Genomic DNA, 19,623 nt, shown 5'->3' with positions numbered 1-19,623 from the left:
GTTGTATTCTGAGTACCCATGGAAACCTAGTCCACAATCTGTTGATGGTTGTATTCTGAGTACCCATGGAAACCTAGTCCACAATCTGTAATGGTTGTATTCTGAGTACCCATGGAAACCTAGTCCACAATCTGTAAATGGTTGTATTCTGAGTACCCATGGAAACCTAGTCCACAATCTGTTAATGGTTTTATTCTGAGTACCCATGGAAACCTAGTCCACAATCTGTAAATGGTTGTATTCTGAGTACCCATGGAAACCTAGTCCACAATCTGTAAATGGTTTTATTCTGAGTACCCATGGAAACCTAGTCCACAATCTGTTAATGGTTGTATTCTGAGTACCCATGGAAACCTAGTCCACAATCTGTAAATGGTTGTATTCTGAGTACCCATGGAAACCTAGTCCACAATCTGTTAATGGTTGTATTCTGAGTACCCATGGAAACCTAGTCCACAATCTGTAAATGGTTGTATTCTGGGTACCCATGGAAACCTAGTCCACAATCTGTTAATGGTTGTATTCTGAGTACCCATGGAAACCTAGTCCACAATCTGTTAATGGTTGTATTCTGAGTACCCATGGAAACCTAGTCCACAATCTGTTAATGGTTGTATTCTGGGTACCCATGGAAACCTAGTCCACAATCTGTTAATGGTTGTATTCTGAGTACCCATGGAAACCTAGTCTACAATCTGTAAATGGTTTTATTCTGAGTACCCATGGAAACCTAGTCTACAATCTGTTAATGGTTTTATTCTGAGTACCCATGGAAACCTAGTCCACAATCTGTAAATGGTTTTATTCTGAGTACCCATGGAAACCTAGTCCACAATCTGTAAATGGTTTTATTCTGAGTACCCATGGAAACCTAGTCCATAATCTGTTAATGGTTGTATTCTGAGTACCCATGGAAACCTAGTCCACAATCTGTAATGGTTGTATTCTGAGTACCCATGGAAACATAGTCTACAATCTGTAAATGGTTTTATTCTGAGTACCCATGGAAACCTAGTCTACAATCTGTTAATGGTTGTATTCTGAGTACCCATGGAAACCTAGTCCACAATCTGTAAATGGTTTTATTCTGAGTACCCATGGAAACCTAGTCCACAATTTGTAAATGGTTGTATTCTGAGTACCCATGGAAACCTAGTCCACAATCTGTTAATGGTTGTATTCTGAGTACCCATGGAAACCTAGTCCACAATCTGAAAATGGTTGTATTCTGAGTACCCATGGAAACCTAGTCCACAATCTGTTAATGGTTGTATTCTGAGTACCCATGGAAACCTAGTCCACAATCTGTAAATGGTTGTATTCTGGGTACCCATGGAAACCTAGTCCACAATCTGTAAATGGTTTTATTCTGAGTACCCATGGAAACCTAGTCCATAATCTGTTAATGGTTGTATTCTGAGTACCCATGGAAACCTAGTCCACAATCTGTTAATGGTTGTATTCTGAGTACCCATGGAAACCTAGTCCACAATCTGTAAATGGTTGTATTCTGGGTACCCATGGAAACCTAGTCCACAATCTGTTAATGGTTGTATTCTGAGTACCCATGGAAACCTAGTCCACAATCTGTAAATGGTTTTATTCTGAGTACCCATGGAAACCTAGTCCACAATCTGAAAATGGTTGTATTCTGAGTACCCATGGAAACCTAGTCCACAATCTGTTAATGGGTGTATTCTGAGTACCCATGGAAACCTAGTCCACAATCTGTAAATGGTTGTATTCTGGGTACCCATGGAAACCTAGTCCACAATCTGTAAATGGTTTTATTCTGAGTACCCATGGAAACCTAGTCCATAATCTGTTAATGGTTGTATTCTGAGTACCCATGGAAACCTAGTCCACAATCTGTTAATGGTTGTATTCTGAGTACCCATGGAAACCTAGTCCACAATCTGTAAATGGTTGTATTCTGGGTACCCATGGAAACCTAGTCCACAATCTGTTAATGGTTGTATTCTGAGTACCCATGGAAACCTAGTCCACAATCTGTAAATGGTTTTATTCTGAGTACCCATGGAAACCTAGTCTACAATCTGTTAATGGTTTTATTCTGAGTACCCATGGAAACCTAGTCCACAATCTGTAAATGGTTTTATTCTGAGTACCCATGGAAACCTAGTCCACAATCTGTAAATGGTTTTATTCTGAGTACCCATGGAAACCTAGTCCACAATCTGTAATGGTTGTATTCTGAGTACCCATGGAAACATAGTCTACAATCTGTAAATGGTTTTATTCTGAGTACCCATGGAAACCTAGTCTACAATCTGTTAATGGTTGTATTCTGAGTACCCATGGAAACCTAGTCCACAATCTGTAAATGGTTTTATTCTGAGTACACATGGAAACCTAGTCCACAATTTGTAAATGGTTGTATTCTGAGTACCCATGGAAACCTAGTCCACAATCTGTAATGGTTGTATTCTGAGTACCCATGGAAACCTAGTCCACAATCTGAAAATGGTTGTATTCTGAGTACCCATGGAAACCTAGTCCACAATCTGTAAATGGTTGTATTCTGGGTACCCATGGAAACCTAATCCACAATCTGTAAATGGTTTTATTTTGAGTACCCATGGAAACCTAGTCCACAATCTGTAAATGGTTGTATTCTGAGTACCCATGGAAACCTAGTCCACAATCTGTAAATGGTTTTATTCTGAGTACCCATGGAAACCTAGTCCACAATCTGTTAATGGTTGTATTCTGAGTACCCATGGAAACCTAGTCCACAATCTGTAAATGGTTTTATTCTGATTACCCATGGAAACCTAGTCCACAATCTGTAAACGGTTGTATTCTGAGTACCCATGGAAACCTAGTCCACAATCTGTTAATGGTTGTATTCTGGGTACCCATGGAAACCTAATCCACAATCTGTAAATGGTTTTATTCTGAGTACCCATGGAAACCTAGTCCATAATCTGTAAATGGTTTTATGCTGAGTACCCATGGAAACCTAGTCCATAATCTGTTAATAGTTGTATTCTGAGTACCCATGGAAACCTAGTCCACAATCTGTTAATGGTTGTATTCTGAGTACCCATGGAAACCTAGTCCATAATCTGTAAATGGTTTTATTCTGAGTACCCATGGAAACCTAGTCCATAATCTGTAAATGGTTTTATTCTGAGTACCCATGGAAACCTAGTCCATAATCTGTTAATGGTTGTATTCTGAGTACCCATGGAAACCTAGTCCATAATCTGTAAATGGTTTTATTCTGAGTACCCATGGAAACCTAGTCCACAATCTGTTAATGGTTGTATTCTGGGTACCCATGGAAAACTAGTCCACAATCTATTAATGGTTGTATTCTGAGTACCCATGCAAACCTAGTCCACAATCTGTAAATGGTTGTATTCTGGGTACCCATGGAAACCTAGTCCATAATCTGTTAATGGTTTTATTCTGAGTACCCATGGAAACCTAGTCTACAATCTGTTAATGGTTGTATTCTGAGTACCCATGGAAACCTAGTCTGCTAGTCCACAATCTGAAAATGGTTGTATTCTGAGTACACATGGAAACCTAGTCCACAATCTGATAATGTCAGATTTGAAATCTTGGCCTGTGTGCTAGATTGAGTATTTCAGCCACTTTCATTAAAGAATATTTGGTGATCAACAGGCTCACTTCTCTATCTCTCTTTCAAGATAAATAAAACAACAAATAGCCAAAAAAAAATAAAATGAAAAGCAGTGGCTACTATACAACTTGGACCGCTAGCAGCTGCCGAACGAGGTCATGAATAAATCAAATTTGATTTAAGAGTAAACATTCATGGATTTACTTACAGATTGGTGAAAAATCCTTGGGTTGAATCTTGTCACAGCTGTAAAGGTCGAAAGACTCATCCATAACGAACCACAATTTGTGTTCTTCTTCATTATTGGCAAGGTAATTGACCGCGATTGGATAAAAACCATGCTTGCCAAACAGCTCAAAAAAGTCACCGCTAAAACTTTAAATGTTAAGAAAGCAAAAAGGAAAAAATATTCGTTTGTTAATATATATGTAGATATATATATGAATTTGCGGCAAATGCTATGACAGATATATATTATAAATTATTAGAGATCAACACAGCAGAAAATTTTCCAATTTTGGGAAATATTGTTACATGAGATGAAACCTGTCTGGTGTGTTCATCTTTAATTATATATATATCTATATATATATCTATAAACATAGATATATCTATATATATATATATATATATATATATCTATATATATATATATATATATATATATATATATATATATATATAGATATATATATATACATATACATATATATATATATACATATATATGTATATATATATATATATATATATATATATATATATATATATATATATATATATATAATGTGTAACAAGTGGTATGAAAGATATATATTAAATTAATAAAGATCAACACAATTTGTCAGATTCAAAAGCACAAGGGGTGCACTCTGTACAATCAAAACACTTGGGTAATAAGCCCGATCATTGGAGCTAATATGATGACCTACTAGATGGAGTTTATGTACTTACATAGAGTTGGAGTTAGTATGAGGATTTACGAGATGGAGTTATATATATATATATATATATATACTTACCTAAAGTCTGAGTTTTCATCCTTCCATGCCCGTAACAGTCCGTCCACGAGGGCCTCTCCTTCCAGGATGGTGACGTTGTATCCAGTATGCTCTTTGGTGATATCGTTGATGACGTAGAGGGTAAACGTGGCGGTGGCCTGACCAGCTTCAATGTCCGCGGGTAGTTCTGCAGTAACAAGATCGATGTGATCACTCCAAGCACTGAGGTCGACGTAGGTCAGGATTATAACATCTCCATCCTCTGGCTCCACCTCAGTGAGGGCTAAAAAGATAGAAAGTGGGATTAATCAATAGTAGTCATAGGGCTAAAAGGATTGGAAGTGGGATTAATAAAAAGTGTCATAATCCATATGATCCTCTGGCTCTACCTCAGTGAGGGCTAAAAGGATTGAAAGTGGGATTACTCAATAGTAATCATAGGGCTAAAAGGATTGTAAGAGGGATTAATAAATAGTGTCATTATCCATATGATCCTCTGGCTCTACCTCAGTGAGGGCTAAAAGGATTGAAAGTGGGATTAATCAATAGTAATCATAGGGCTAAAAGGATTGTAAGAGGGATTAATAAATAGTGTCATAATCCATATGGTCCTCTGGCTCTACCTCAGTGAGGGCTAAAAGGATTGAAAGTGGGATTAATCAATAGTAATCATATGGCTAAAAAGATTGGAAGTGGGATTAATGCATAGTAGTCATAGGGCTAAAAAGATTGGCAGTGGGATTAATAAATATTGCATAATCCATATGATCCTCTGGATCTACCTCAGTGAGGACTCAAAAGATTGTTAAATGGGATTAATCAATAGTACTTAGTCATAATCCATATGATTCTCTACTTAGATTATCAGAAATAATGTTTACAGGAAATAAAAGATCTGAATAAATCCCAGTGGTAATGACCAACTTAAGCTTTGATCGTATCCATATGCAATCAAGAACATAACGTGTTGACTCAAGTGTCTGGTAACCTATCAAACACAGACCAAATGCCAAAGGCTGAGGGACTTGATTGTAACTTATTACAACTTAGTACAAAAGAGAAATGAAATGACTTGTTACAAAAGACACACGCACAAAAAAAGCGGCGGAATAATTAGAACAGTTTTTGGCTCTAAACGGATTTGGATGCCAGTTTAAATCTGTCAGTGACTGCCAAAGTGTACTTATTTACTCTTCTGCTTCTATGATTCACCAATCAATTCCTTAGCGCCATTCCCTGTGCGGCACACGAACTGAGTTCGACCGCCGCAGTTTTAGGCCTATGACTTTACCATATAGACCATTTTCCTACAGCCATAACGTGAAAAGTTTATACCGAAAATCAATGGTTCAAATGGCACTAAACAGAGAAATGTGTTGTCTCTCAAGTTCTGTTATTTTCTTAACATTACAGTTCAAAATTCCATCGGACTTGGGTGGTTTACCATGCAAGGTCAATAAATATCGAACTGAAAATCCTCATTGATAACACACAGTAAATACTGAAGAAAATCACCATTTCATAGCCGTACTTTGTTTGCGTAACCACCCTCTTGAATATTCATTGACAAATTTAGTTCAAGCGGTTTTGGAAAGGATTTTTTCTTAACTTTAAATTGATGTTAAATTCATTTTCATTGGTCACTATCTTCAATCGGACCAAGTACAGTCCAATCGAATGTCTTTTAAGAAAAATATAAGTTTCGCTTCCTTCGGTGGGCACGCTGTTACGTAATATGTGTATCCTGTACTCTGCAATAGTATACAGCCACGCAATGCACAGTGTTCACCTACAACGTCACAGCCGAGATTCGCTTTCAAAACGTTATATTTTATCAAACTTAATATTATTTTCAAGAAAATGACCATAGAATATGCATCATTAAATGTTGAAGCAAGTAATTACCAATTTATTTATCTAATGCAATCCTAATTATGTAGAAACACCGATTAAGACCCCCATGATGAATGGAATAGTCCAACCAACTTGCCCGCACAGAGCCACAGGATTTTCGGTCAAGGTGATGAGTCATACACGTTGGTCAGTAAGAGGGCTATTTTGAAGGACGTTTAGTGTGCATTTTAGAAAGAAAGGCATTGATATGTCCAGGGGGTGTGGATGGGGGAAGGGGTGGGTGTTATTACAAAGGAAGAGGACACAGCACAGAGCACTCATCAGTGACAGAGGTTGTCAATACTCACTTAGCAGGGAGCTTTTCTCTTCTCCTCCTAGCTCTACGATCCAGAAAGTGTAATCTTCTGGATTGTTCGCCAAGCCATTCACCGATGTCGGGAAAACACCAAATCTGTTCACCAATGTGAACAGCTTTGCAGCAAAGCTACAAAAATAATCAAAGATTTCATCCTGTTAGCAGCTTCCACGTGTTGCTCTAAAGTGGTAAAATAACCTTGGAAATATTCAATTACTATTTCTTTAATCAGGATTATTTATACTACATAATGTGAGGTTTATAATTGGTTTTGCATTGTAAGTTCTTGAATTTTTGACAAGTTTTGTTGTTGCTATATAAGCAAGAGTAATTTTCTGTAGTACTCTTTAAACAAAGTCTTTGAAGAAGGAAAGAAAAGATAAAAATCTTTTTTTTTTTTGTAGTAATTGTTAAATATATAATAACAACAATTTGTTTCATTAGGATAATATTTATAAGTTTACTGTATAGTATTTGTCCTTTACTTCAGAGAGAAGCATCACTAACAGATTAGCCCACTACAGCATATATTCCATAAAACCAATCATAGGACCTAACTTTGGCTAAATTATACTTTTCTAATATCAAAAGAACATTGAATCATCAAAGTTGTTATGAAAACTTGTATTTTGCACAAGAACCTTTTGAAGGCTGTATATAGCATTAGATTCCAGATTATGTCCAAGTTATGGCTCAAGCAATACACAGAGGGTACTCCCAGTGGCGTCACTAGGGGTGGCCTAGGGGGCATTGCTCTCCACAAAAAATTGTGCCCCCCATCCCAGATGCAACTTTTAGTGCTAAAAAAATACTCAAACAAAAACTTTATCTGCCTCAATTAAATCCATAAATATCGAACAGACTAAGCCGGGAAATTCTTGAACATAAAGTTACTTCAAGTTGCAAGATATAGTACCAGATTGCATCTAATGACCCCTAAAGTAATAAAAAAATTCTCAAAGACCTTAGACCCCTTCCCCCAGGACGGAATTCACAAACAAACATTGTGCCCCCCCTAATTAAGTGATGTGCCCCCCCAAGATTTAAATGTCTGGTGACTCCACTGGGGTACTCCCACATCTTGCATCCAGACCGAAACCATATTTCAAGTTTGGGGCAAGATATCTCTGATTAGATTATCAAATATCAGTCTGGGATATTCTCTCTCTCTCAATATCAGTTTCACATTGTTTGGCACCAGAAATTCCTCTAAATCCATGACATGTTTTTATCCCATACTAGGCTATCTGTCTTGCTTACTTGAAGTTTATCTCTGGGTCTTTCCAAGCTCTTGCAAACGTATTCAGGAGATTTTCTCCTTCGATGATGGTGAGATTAAATCCGTCATGCTCTCCCGTTACATTATTGACGATGTAGACTGTGATGTCGGCTGTGTCGTCACAGCCGAGTATCTCTCTGGGAGCGTCATGCTCTGTCCTATCTCTCTCCTCCTCCTCTTCCTCCTCATCCTCTTCACGTCTGTCTCCCTCGTCTCCACCGAAGTCATCATATACAATGTACACTACGTCCTCATCTTTTGGTACAACTTCGTTAAGAGCTGGAGACAGAAATTAATTAATTATGACAGATTGCTCAGTTGCAGCATAATTTTCTCTTTCCATCAAACATGCTCAAAGTTTACAGCACCCTTCATTATTTTTAAATGTTAACATCACAACAGACAGTCAAACTGTCCAGTGAGCTGTTTAATTCTGACAATAAGACCCTTAACACTTAAATGGTAACACTACTTTACTGCAGATGTAACCGGGCTTAGCTTTCTTATTTTGTATACAAGGGACTGATGCTGCATTTTACAACAATGGTTGAGGATAACATCAGCTACTTTCACCTGTAGTGTCAGAAAGAAATCATATTATATATATATATATATATATATATATAAAGAAAATGGGTTTCTCTAAAGTAAGTATTCACCCAAAGGTATCATAAAGATCATGTGACTTCCCTAAATTAGTACTGACTGAAGGGTACAGTAGGAATAAAAGTAAGCTTATAGTAATACTAAGATTAGTATTAATACTGTACCTAAACAGTATCATAGGATAGTGGGACTAACTAATCAACAATTTTGTACAACTATATGTGATTTGTGAATTCTGTTTACTGTAATAAATCTGCCATGTGTAACAGAAAAGTGCTTTACTGTATATCTCTTCACTGGCATCCATGTAACATTTGCTGCTATCTTGTATAGAACTATGCTACACCAGATCACTTATTTAGGTCTTCCTACAGTCTATAAATTATTGTTACGGTCTTACTGTCTGTAATGTTGAAGGTCTTCTGTACAGGCTATATATTGTTCACTGTCACTTAAGGTCTTACCTGTCCATCATATACCATGAAGGTCTCATTGACTTATCCATTATTCACTGTAGAGTTCTTACCTACTGAATATTCAAAGTGAAGGTATTACTAACTACCTATGAATCGTTCACTGTAGAGGTAGCAGCTATCTATCAATTAATCACTGTGGAGGTCTTACCTACTGAATATTCAAAGTGAAGGTACTACTTACTACCTATGAATCATTCACTGTAGAGGTAGCAGCTATCTATCAATTAATCACTGTGGAGGTCTTACCTACTGAATATTCAAAGTGAAGGTATTACTAACTACCTATGAATCATTCACTGTAGAGGTAACAGCTACCTATCAATTAATCACTGTGGAGGTATTAACATATGTATACATGTTATGTGATAGGATGTTGGTGTAATGCTTGCCAAAGAATATTACTAAATTAACAAAGACTCTTTTCAACACTTTACCTAAGATTGCAATCCTATCCCTGTCATCATCCTCATCATCACTATCCTCATCATCACTATCATCACTATCCTCATCATCACTATCATCACTATCTTCATCATCACTATCCTCCTCATCCTCATCTGCCTTTTGTGGTACAATCCAGACTCTTCCATTTCTGGGGTCACTGTAGACACCATTTATACTGGTAGGGAAGATACCAAACCTGCCCATTGCACTATGGGCTGCAGCTCCATATCTGAAGTCAAAAGAACAATGTGTTAGTCAAAAGAATCGTCCCAGGAGAAAAGTTAGCAAAGCTGGCAAACGATCCCTCAACGATAACGGCAGTCACAACAATAAGATACGTGAACGGGTAAATGACTGGTTTTGCCCCGATGGTACAATAACGCACAAACAAGAACACAAGCACCTGTGTATATAAAATGCCTACTTATTGTTGAATGATAGCACATAGTCGAAGGGTTATGACGTGTTGGTGAATGTGTTTTGTCCCGTGTTATAATTTGTCGTCTATTGACGTTCTTTCACTTACTGGAAGTCCGTTTCGTTATCCTTCCATAACCTCACAAAGCCTTCGTTGAGACTTTCTCCTTCCAAGATGGTAACGTCGTAAGTCTTTTTCTTGTTGTTGACTTTATCGATGACGACGAGCGTAAACTCAACGGTCACATCTGATTCTACGATATCTCTCGGTAGTTCTCTCCTTCCTTGACCGCTCGCAGAGACCTGTCCTAATTTCCCATCACTCAAGTCGACATAGACGAGTTTAGCTGCATATCCTCTGTGTGTCTTGTATTCAATGAGATCTATACAAAATAAACACAGACCACAACACATCAGATCTTAACTTGAAATTGAAAATTGAAATTAGATATTTTTGCATTTATCGACACTATCATATCATAATAACCAATCAGAACTGATAATTGAGAAAGAGATTTTAGGCATCGCATATATATATAAACATAAATATTATGTATATTATATTATATATTATATTATATATATATCATATATATATTATAAACATATATATTATTTATACACTTGGTTGGTTGGCGTCTATCTTGGCGCAGAGTGCTCTATGTCGGGTGGACAGAGCAAAGTATAGGTGAGAATTAGTTGAGACTAGTGGGAACACTAGTAGTTGTTACTCAGAGATCGCTAATGAAATGTTAGTTTCACTTTTTGATAGCTTAAACTAATATGAGGTTCATTAATTCCTTGACTACATTCCTTGTTTTGCTCATTGTAAACACTTTTGTTCTATCAAGAAATGTCTGTGTTCATACAGCAAATAGTGCTAGAGTAACTATTAGAAAATAAAAAAAAAGTTTACAAAGGCATAAACCATTTTACTCTCTGCGCATGGGAACAATGTAGCTTTATGGTATTTATGATAAACTCTGTGAATCACTTACAAATAATTCCCTTGTAATAGAATAACGTATTGCACACAAGGTTTAAACTTACCAATCGGTACAAAGGGGCCCATCTCTTCCTCTTCTTCCATTGGACACAGCGGAGCGTAGTGAACCAGCCAGTAATAAACCTGCTCAGGATCATTGGGAATACCCTGAACGGATATCGGGAAATAACCAAGCTTGTTGAACATTACAAATGGTATAGCCGAGAAACTGCAGATCAACAAGGAAAGACCAATCAAAACAAAAGAACACTTGTAGAGGTAATAATTACATGAAAGTAAGACAGAAGGACAGACAGACAGAAAGACTGACATAATTTAAGACATAAATAAAGAGCCTATACTCTGAGTGTTCTGTTTAACCTTTCACCATATCACTATCAGTTACTGCAGAGTAAAATTGGGACTATTATACAACTAGGTCTTGGAATATATTGACATTGATTCCCTCTTTGCAGTCCCTTGCAGTATTCCATATTTATTGTTTTAATTAGTCATTATATCATTTCATCTCTCACGTAAAGTCTGTATCGGGATCCTTCCAGGCCCGAGCCAGAGCGTGGAGCAGATTCTCTCCCTCGATGGTCTCCACCTGATACTCCCAAGAGCTGCCGGTGACGTTGTTGAGTACGTAGACGGTTAGGGTCAATACTTCATCCTCGTCTGTTATATCCCTAGGCAGTCCGGGGGCGTAATATCGTTCTATCTTTGCCTTGATGATGTCACTGAGGTCAAAGAAGACTAGTCTGACGACAGACTGGTCTGCTGGTTTCACTTCGTTCAATGCTGCAAAGCGCAAGAAAGAACATCTAATCGTGACTGACTGTTAGTCACTATCATTCTATCATCATTCAAAGAATGCCCTCAAATTTGAAACAAGGTTCTAAATCTTCAACCTGGCTCTGGGATTACATTGAATGCAAATGAAATGAATGTAAACTAGGCCCAGTGCCTGCTATGGAGAGGGTAAATGTAAACTAGGCCCAGTGCCTGCTATGGAGAGGGTAAATGTAAACTAGGTCCAGGGCCTGCTATGGAGAGGGTAAATGTAAACTAGGCCCAGTGCCTGCTATGGAGAGGATAAATGTAAACTAGGTCCAGGGCCTGCTATGGAGAGGGTGAATGTAAACTAGGCCCAGTGCCTGCTATGGAGAGGGTAAATGTAAACTAGGTCCAGGGCCTGCTATGGAGAGGGTAAATGTAAACAAGGTCCAGGGCCTGCAATGAAGAGGGTGAATGCAAACTAGGCCCAGTGCCTGCTATGAGGGGGATAAATGTGAACTAGGCCCAGTGCCTGCTATGGAGAGGGTGAATGTAAACTAGGCCCAGTGCCTGCTATGAAGAGGGTAACTGTAACCTAGGCCCAGTGCTTGCTATGAAGAGGGTGAATGTAAACTAGGTCCAGTTTTGAATATTACCCAATAGTTGCTAGTCAACCAGGTCATCATGTAAGGAGAACTAAAACTGAACCATTTCAAATATTACCCAATAGTTGATAGTCGACCAAGTCATCATGTAAGGAGAACTAAAACTGAATCATTTTAAATATTACCCAATGGTTGATAGTCAACTAGGTCATCTTTTTTTTCCAAATCGCCATCCAGCTTCACCAGCCAATGGAAATTGTCACTTCCACTGTTGATGACACCGTTCACCGACGACAAGAAAACACCATTCTTGTCAAAGAAATTATATGGAGCAGCAGAAAACCTGTTAATGAAAAGAAAGTCAAATGTTCCTTTTCATAATCCCAATAAATTATAAATCTAATTACAATAGTTCATATCCCAATAATTTAGGTTTTAAGTTTAAGAAAAAAAAGGAGATCTACATATACACAACAAAGGTGATTACTCCCCCCCCGAAAAAAAACAAAAAATGAAGGGGGAGGTGGGGGGAAGGATAAACTTACGTAAAATCTGTCTCGGGATCTTTCCAGGCACGCTTTAACCCATGCAGCAGGTTCTCTCCTTCTGTGGTGGTGATGTTAAATCCACTATATTCTCCATTCCTGTCGTTGACAATATAAAGTGTGAACTGTATAGCTTGATCCTCAATCACAGCTGGTGGTAGCTCCGCCTTCGATTCCTCGACCGCTTCTCGATATGGAGATAGGTCGGCGTAGACTAGCACAATCTCCGACCCGTCGCTCGGGATTGTCTCCACCAGACCTTGTCGAGAAATGAATGCGAAATAAGTAGTTATCAAACAGATGCTAATGTTTATGAAATAAGTCGATCGTTATGAATACATAACTGTAGGGAAGACTAAATAAAATATTGTGGTAAATTGGGTATCATCCACTGCATACTGTTGGCTTTACCGACGAAACCTGGTTTTTAATATATACGATTAAACTACTGACATGTCTCGAAAGCCTGAACCTCCTGTCCAAAAAACGAGAAAGGTAGAGTTGGGGGGGGGGGGGGCGATACCTTGTTTAAGCAAATATCACAATAATATCAATAATTTTTCAAGAGATGTCCACCAATGTGATGGGTCTAATTTACTCATTTTTTTTTTTCATGAGAGCTGTCTTGGGTAAGTTTCAAATAAGCACTGGTCTAACAAGAATGTTTCACACGTCAAAATTAAATTCTACAAAGGGGTGAAACAGATTTTTTGGATCGATTGTGTGTTAAATTGTCATATTTTGTGCTATACTTTTACGCAGCTATTTGAAACGAGATTTCATCATAGAATTTTCTGAAAGCCAAATTGAAAGTGATATTTCAATTTTAGATAGTTTGACACTTGCAAGAGAAGACAAATGTATTCCATTAAATGCCATTTGCTTCTTCTTCTCTCCAAATACCTTGATCAAGATCTACTATTGTTACACAGGTAGATCCTTTTGTTGTTCCTCCAGGAAAGTTAACAATAGTACATTGTTCTATTCAAGTATAATAACATGGTCTAATCAGTTGAAAGTTATTGCAATAATTGATTGAATCAATACTTTATTCCACCAATTTCTTACCTTCTCTATTGTTGCAATAAATATAAGTGTACGGTCATCAAATGCCCGACGATGGACAACGGTTAAGTTGTGAGGGGTTGGTAACTGTATTCCTCATTCTAACTTTTGTTCAGTTTGTATTCTTTTTTATCTTTGTGTGATTATACTCTTATCAAGCTCACCACAGTTTTTAACATATATATACTTTCTCTTTCTAAAACTAATTTTTTGGGGTATTTTTTTCCGTAAAAGCTGTTACTTTTACGTAACAAAGCAACAAAACGAAGGGACAACGGAATGAGTGAACAAAAGGTATTAACGAGTAAAAAAATGGATCACAACGAATGAGTGAGCTAACTTTTGTAAGCTGGTAACTGACTCTGCTGCAAGTTCAAGAGTTTAACTGTTACAATTTGCAATAGAGTAAATACATACCATGTATTTTAAAGTATGCTTGAGTATTAACAGGATGAGAAGAAAAATTACATTTCAAAAATATATCCAGCTATCTTTCTTTGATCCTAGGTATAAAAGGATGATGTGATAATTACTAGGATATGTTTTGAAGTCATTCCTGGTTCATGTCCCGTTTCTTGGTAACTAATCTCACTTATAAGGTGTATTCAGACAAAATCCATTTCAATCCCTCCATTCCTCCCTCCCTCCATTCCTCCCTCCCTCCATTCCTCCCTCCCCCTCCCCCCTCCCCCCTCCCTCCCTCCCTCCATTCCTCCCTCCCTCCCTCCCTCCCTCCCTCCCTCCCTCCCTCCCTCCCTCCCTCCCTCCCTCCCTCCCTCCCTCCCTCCCTCCCTCCCTCCCTCCCTCCCTCCCTCCCTCCCTCCCTCCCTCCCTCCCTCCCTCCCTCCCTCCCTCCCTCCCTCCCTCCCTCCCTCCCTCCCTCCCTCCCTCCCTCCCTCCCTCCCTCCCTCCCTCCCTCCCTCCCTCCCTCCCTCCCTCCCTCCCTCCCTCCCTCCCTCCCTCCCTCCCTCCCTCCCTCCCTCCCTCCCTCCATTCCTCCCTCCCTCACCCTCAGGAGATTATTAGGGTTAGGAGAATTGCTACTCACCTTGAGGATCAGAGACATGGCGAGGTTCTTCTTCAAAGACTCGCTTCACCAACCAATATTTCAGAGTGCTGGGATCATTTGCTAGACCATTAATGGAGGATAGGAAGACACCGTACTTGAAGATGAACTGCTCCACATTAGCAGAAAACCTACAAACACAGAGCAAACAAACACTGCAGCACCTTCTGATGAATCCCTGATATCACAGGTGGGGAAGGGGTAGGGAGGAGTGGGAGAGGGGTTGAGTGGGGGGGGGGCAGAACTATAATCCTCAAAATTTTAACCATCACAAATTTTCATGTGGGCGTGGCGCTGGCGGCAATTTTTACATCACTGTAGTTAGGTCCGACTCGTGCCACCCCTCTCCCCCCCCTCCCCCCTCCAACAGATAATATCAGACATGTGTTGGACCTCGTGCCATCCTGCCCCCCTCCAACAGATAATATCAGACATGTGTCGGACCTCGTGCCACCCTGCCCCTCTCCAACAGATAATATCAGACATGTGTTGGACCTCGTGCCACCCCTCTCTCTCCTCCAACAGATAATAGCAGACATGTGTTGGACCTCGTGCCACCCCTCCCACCCTCCAACAGATTATATCAGACATGTGTTGGACCTCGTGCCACCCCTCCCCCCCCTCCAACAGATAATAGCAGACATGTGTTGGACCTCGTGCCAAACCCTCCCCCCTCTCTCCAACAGATAATATCAGACATGTGTTGGACCTCGTGCCACCCCTCCCACCCTCCAACAGATTATATCAGACATGTGTTGGACCTCGTGCCACCCCTCCCCCCCCCCTCCAACAGATAATAGCAGACATGTGTTGGACCTCATGCCAAACCCTCCCCCCTCTCTTCAACAGATAATATCAGACATGTGTTGGACCCCAGTATGCAAGCCCATTCCATCCTGTTCTCAAGGGCTAGCGATTCTAGCTGACCACTAAATATAACCGCTAGTGTTTACATCAACACACTATATCTGTAAATAAGTGACCGGTTAGGTATACTTACGTAAAATTTATTTCTGGATCCTTGTAAGCACGCAGCAATGCAACCAGAAGGTTCTCTCCCTCAATAATGGTCACATTGAAACCATCATGTTCCTGTGTGATGTTGTTGACTACATAGATGGTAACATTAGCTGTAGTGTCGCAGTACTCAATATCTCTTGGCAGATCATATTCACTGAGGTCTGCTTCTTCACCTCTTTCACGGCCTCTTTCCTCATCCTCCTCATCCTCATCCTCCTCCTCGCCATCCTCTCTCAAGGCCTCAAAGTCGACGTACACTACATGTACCTCGCTGCAATCTTCTGGCACAAACTCAGTGAGCCCTGAAGAAATTGTAAATTACGATAAGAATTGATGACTAATCATTTCAAATGAATAAAAAAAATAGAAGAAAATGCCAGGCTGTAACAGAATGAGCCAGTGGTGTATGTGCCTCAGACTGTCTACTTTCTTGCAGTAAAACTGTTCTGTATCAAGTATGCTATTACACAGGGATGAACCTGGGGTAAAAAAAGAATCACGGAACTTTGCAAAAAATGCGGCATAGGCTCCAGTTTGCGTATGTAACAGTGTATTAGCATAATAGTTTTTGTCCACGAGGTAGAATAGAAATCATGGATATTCCGCAAATTCGCAGAAAAAGCTCATGCCTGATTACATCAACACAACACAACATAAATGCCATGCTATAATAAAGCAGTGAAGACTCACCGAGAGGAATAGAGGGTGGTAGGCCTTCTCTCCTTATAACCCAGAATTTATGTTCTCTGGGATCATTGTAGATACCGCTTATTCCAGTGATGAACAGACCGTATCGTCCCAAGAACTCATAAGTGGTAGCGCCAAAGCTGTATTCAAACAAATATTTCACAAGTTGTTCATTTTCCAGCAACGTTCTCCAGTTTCCATGGAGTTAGTATGTTGAGAACACTGACATTGTTAACAACTGGTAGAGCAATATTAGCAACAACAAAAACAAAAAATTCATACTGATCAGGTCCACACACATTCTTTCCAGTGTCACATGATGTTTAATTTGTGCTTTTTTTTGTCTATTTCACATGATTTTAAATTCATACTTTTTTTAAAATTATTTGTTAGAAAATATTTTCACATCATCCATCTGGACTATGAAGTGGACGTACCATGCATACTAAGTATACCATAACACAGTCAGGGCTTACTTAGATATTTCTGGCTAAATGTACCATCTGCATAAATTACTTGGCAGCATACACATTATTGGAGAATTAAATCTCTCTCTTGATGAACTTACATGAAGTCCACTTCGGGGTCCTTCCATAGTCTTAGGAAAGCATCGTGGAGGTCCTCTCCATCCTTGATAGTTACGTTGTAGACCTGCTCCATATCTGTGGTGCTGTCATAAATGATCAAGGTAAAATTGACTAGGCTATCGCCCTCTGTGATATCCTTCACCAATTCCCGTCGTTTGGTTCCGCTGGGGTACAGTAGCCTCTCGTACGGAGTCAGATCCACATAGATGAGCTCTACGGAGGCTCCAGGTCTTAGCCGGAGCTCGTCTAGGCCTGAAAAGTCAAGAAAGATATATAAATAAATATATATATATATATATATATATATACCAGGCCTCGACAAAAATTTTTAAAACTACTCGCCAACTGGCGACCGAGTCTAAAATTCTACTCGCCAAAACGTTAAACTTACTCACCATTTTTTCTGGCAAAGTGTTGTGTGTTATAAGCCTAGTTAGTATGGCCTAAACACGGTTTAGTGTTACTGTTAGTTGTTTACAGCAGAAACGATCTATTTAAATTGTGCTTCGTCAAAAGTGTTTAAAACATGATATTCATGCATTACCCCTGTTTGAGTTGTCGTTACGCATTTATTTAAGTGTGTAGTTTCCCAGTTTGGTTACACCTATCGTGCATCATTTAGTCGATTAGTATCAAATTAGTTTCGAGCTGGTGAACAGAGCTGTTCCTTAGGACCTACGTAACAGTGCACTTGATAATTCTACTGTGATGTGTAACATTAGGCAATAGGCCTTTGTTGATTGGCTCACAAGTTAATAGTAAGCCTATCGTATAAAGGCAGTGAGCGAATGAGCCACTTGCCAAAATGTCGAGCGTAATGCATTTTTTGCTCGCCAGTTGCAAATTCTAGTCGCCATTGGCGAGTTGGCGACCGTATTTGTCGAGGCCTGATATATACATATATATCTATATACATATATCTATATACATATATTTATATATACATATATATATGTATATATATATATATATATATATATATATGTATAAATGAATATATATATATATATATATATATATATATATATATGTACATATATATATATATATATATATATATATATATATATCTATATGTATACCAAGAGACAGTAAGGTAGCTTCATGGCTCCAGGTCTTGGATGAGAGGGATTTTAGATATCAAGATGTTCAACTTTTTTCCATTTTTTATTTTCAAAAATTACAATTTATGACTTAGTAATACTTTAAAAGAAAACTCTTAAAACTGATTCTCAGACATTCCTTTTAGAAGGATTCATGATTAATTAACTGTAAAGGTTGAAGAGCGAGTAGCAAGAATTCATTCAGTTCTCAACAGTTCTTCCCCAAGACACTTTCACGTGTCAAGTGTGACAAAACATGTCATCCAAAGTTGGAAAACCTGCAAAGGTTTTGAATTCCACTTTATGAAATTCTACTTCCTGAAATGAAACTGGAGCACTCTATGTTAATGAGCTTAATTGTTGTGTGAGTTTAATTAGTGTACCAGAATAATGATAATTACCAACAAAGAAAACTCATTTAGAGACTATAGGACTAAGATCAGAGTTAAATGTTAATTAGGAGAATAGTCAACAATCTTTATAGCCAAACCTTTCATCTGAAAAAGTCAATGTGTACATGAATGCTATTAAAGTCTGTGGCAATGTTAGAATATCTCTGCCCCTATTTGTTACCCAAGCATTGGCTAGTGTGGATCACTGCTGCCTGAAAACAAAAATAAAAGGATATAATGATCTTATGACATATTCCTCCATCAGTCACACTAACACTCACTTAAATTTGATGATAAATAATAAACAATTCTTACTAGTTGGCTGGGGAGTAAATTGGACCATTGGTCCTCCCTCCATCGGCCCTCCGTCCATCGGCCCTCCGTCCATTGGACCTCCGTCCATCATCATTCCGTCCATCATCATTCCGCCCATCATTCCCCCACCCATCATTACCCCGCCCATCATTCCCCCGCCCATCGGCCCTCCACCCATCGGCCCTCCACCCATCGGCCCACCACCCATTGGCCCTCCCTCCATCGGCCCTCCACCCATCGGCCCTCCACCCATCGGCCCTCCGTCCATCATCATTCCGCCCATCATTCCCCCACCCATCATTACCCCGCCCATCATTCCCCCGCCCATCGGCCCTCCGCCCATCGGCCCTCCGCCCATCGGCCCTCCGCCCATCGGCCCTCCGCCCATCGGCCCTCCGCCCATCGGCCCTCCGCCCATCGGCCCTCCG

At 39.3% G+C, this 19,623-nt stretch overlaps 1 protein-coding gene across 1 annotated transcript in view; it reads right to left on the bottom strand.

Annotated features, from left to right (window-relative positions):
* Nucleotides 1–19,348, bottom strand: part of LOC139963615 (uncharacterized) — a 29,213-nt gene extending 9,865 nt beyond the window's left edge. Inside the window, exons 1-15 of the mRNA XM_071964570.1 lie at nt 19,196–19,348; nt 17,367–17,637; nt 16,802–16,938; nt 16,092–16,413; nt 15,074–15,222; nt 12,961–13,219; nt 12,601–12,758; nt 11,567–11,834; nt 11,096–11,259; nt 10,155–10,428; nt 9,619–9,857; nt 8,084–8,381; nt 6,816–6,952; nt 4,636–4,897; nt 3,822–3,988 (exon numbers count right to left, since the gene is read on the bottom strand). Coding sequence (XP_071820671.1) covers nt 3,822–3,988; nt 4,636–4,897; nt 6,816–6,952; nt 8,084–8,381; nt 9,619–9,857; nt 10,155–10,428; nt 11,096–11,259; nt 11,567–11,834; nt 12,601–12,758; nt 12,961–13,219; nt 15,074–15,222; nt 16,092–16,413; nt 16,802–16,938; nt 17,367–17,637; nt 19,196–19,346 — 3,256 coding nt within the window. The 5' untranslated portion in view covers nt 19,347–19,348. The remainder of the gene's footprint in view (nt 1–3,821; nt 3,989–4,635; nt 4,898–6,815; nt 6,953–8,083; nt 8,382–9,618; nt 9,858–10,154; nt 10,429–11,095; nt 11,260–11,566; nt 11,835–12,600; nt 12,759–12,960; nt 13,220–15,073; nt 15,223–16,091; nt 16,414–16,801; nt 16,939–17,366; nt 17,638–19,195) is intronic.
* Between the last annotated feature and the right edge of the window lie 275 nt (nt 19,349–19,623).

Source organism: Apostichopus japonicus, chromosome 22 (assembly GCF_037975245.1).
Source record: "Apostichopus japonicus isolate 1M-3 chromosome 22, ASM3797524v1, whole genome shotgun sequence".
NCBI classification, from domain to species: Eukaryota; Metazoa; Echinodermata; class Holothuroidea; order Aspidochirotida; family Stichopodidae; genus Apostichopus; species Apostichopus japonicus.
This window is presented reverse-complemented; position numbering and strand designations above follow the sequence as displayed.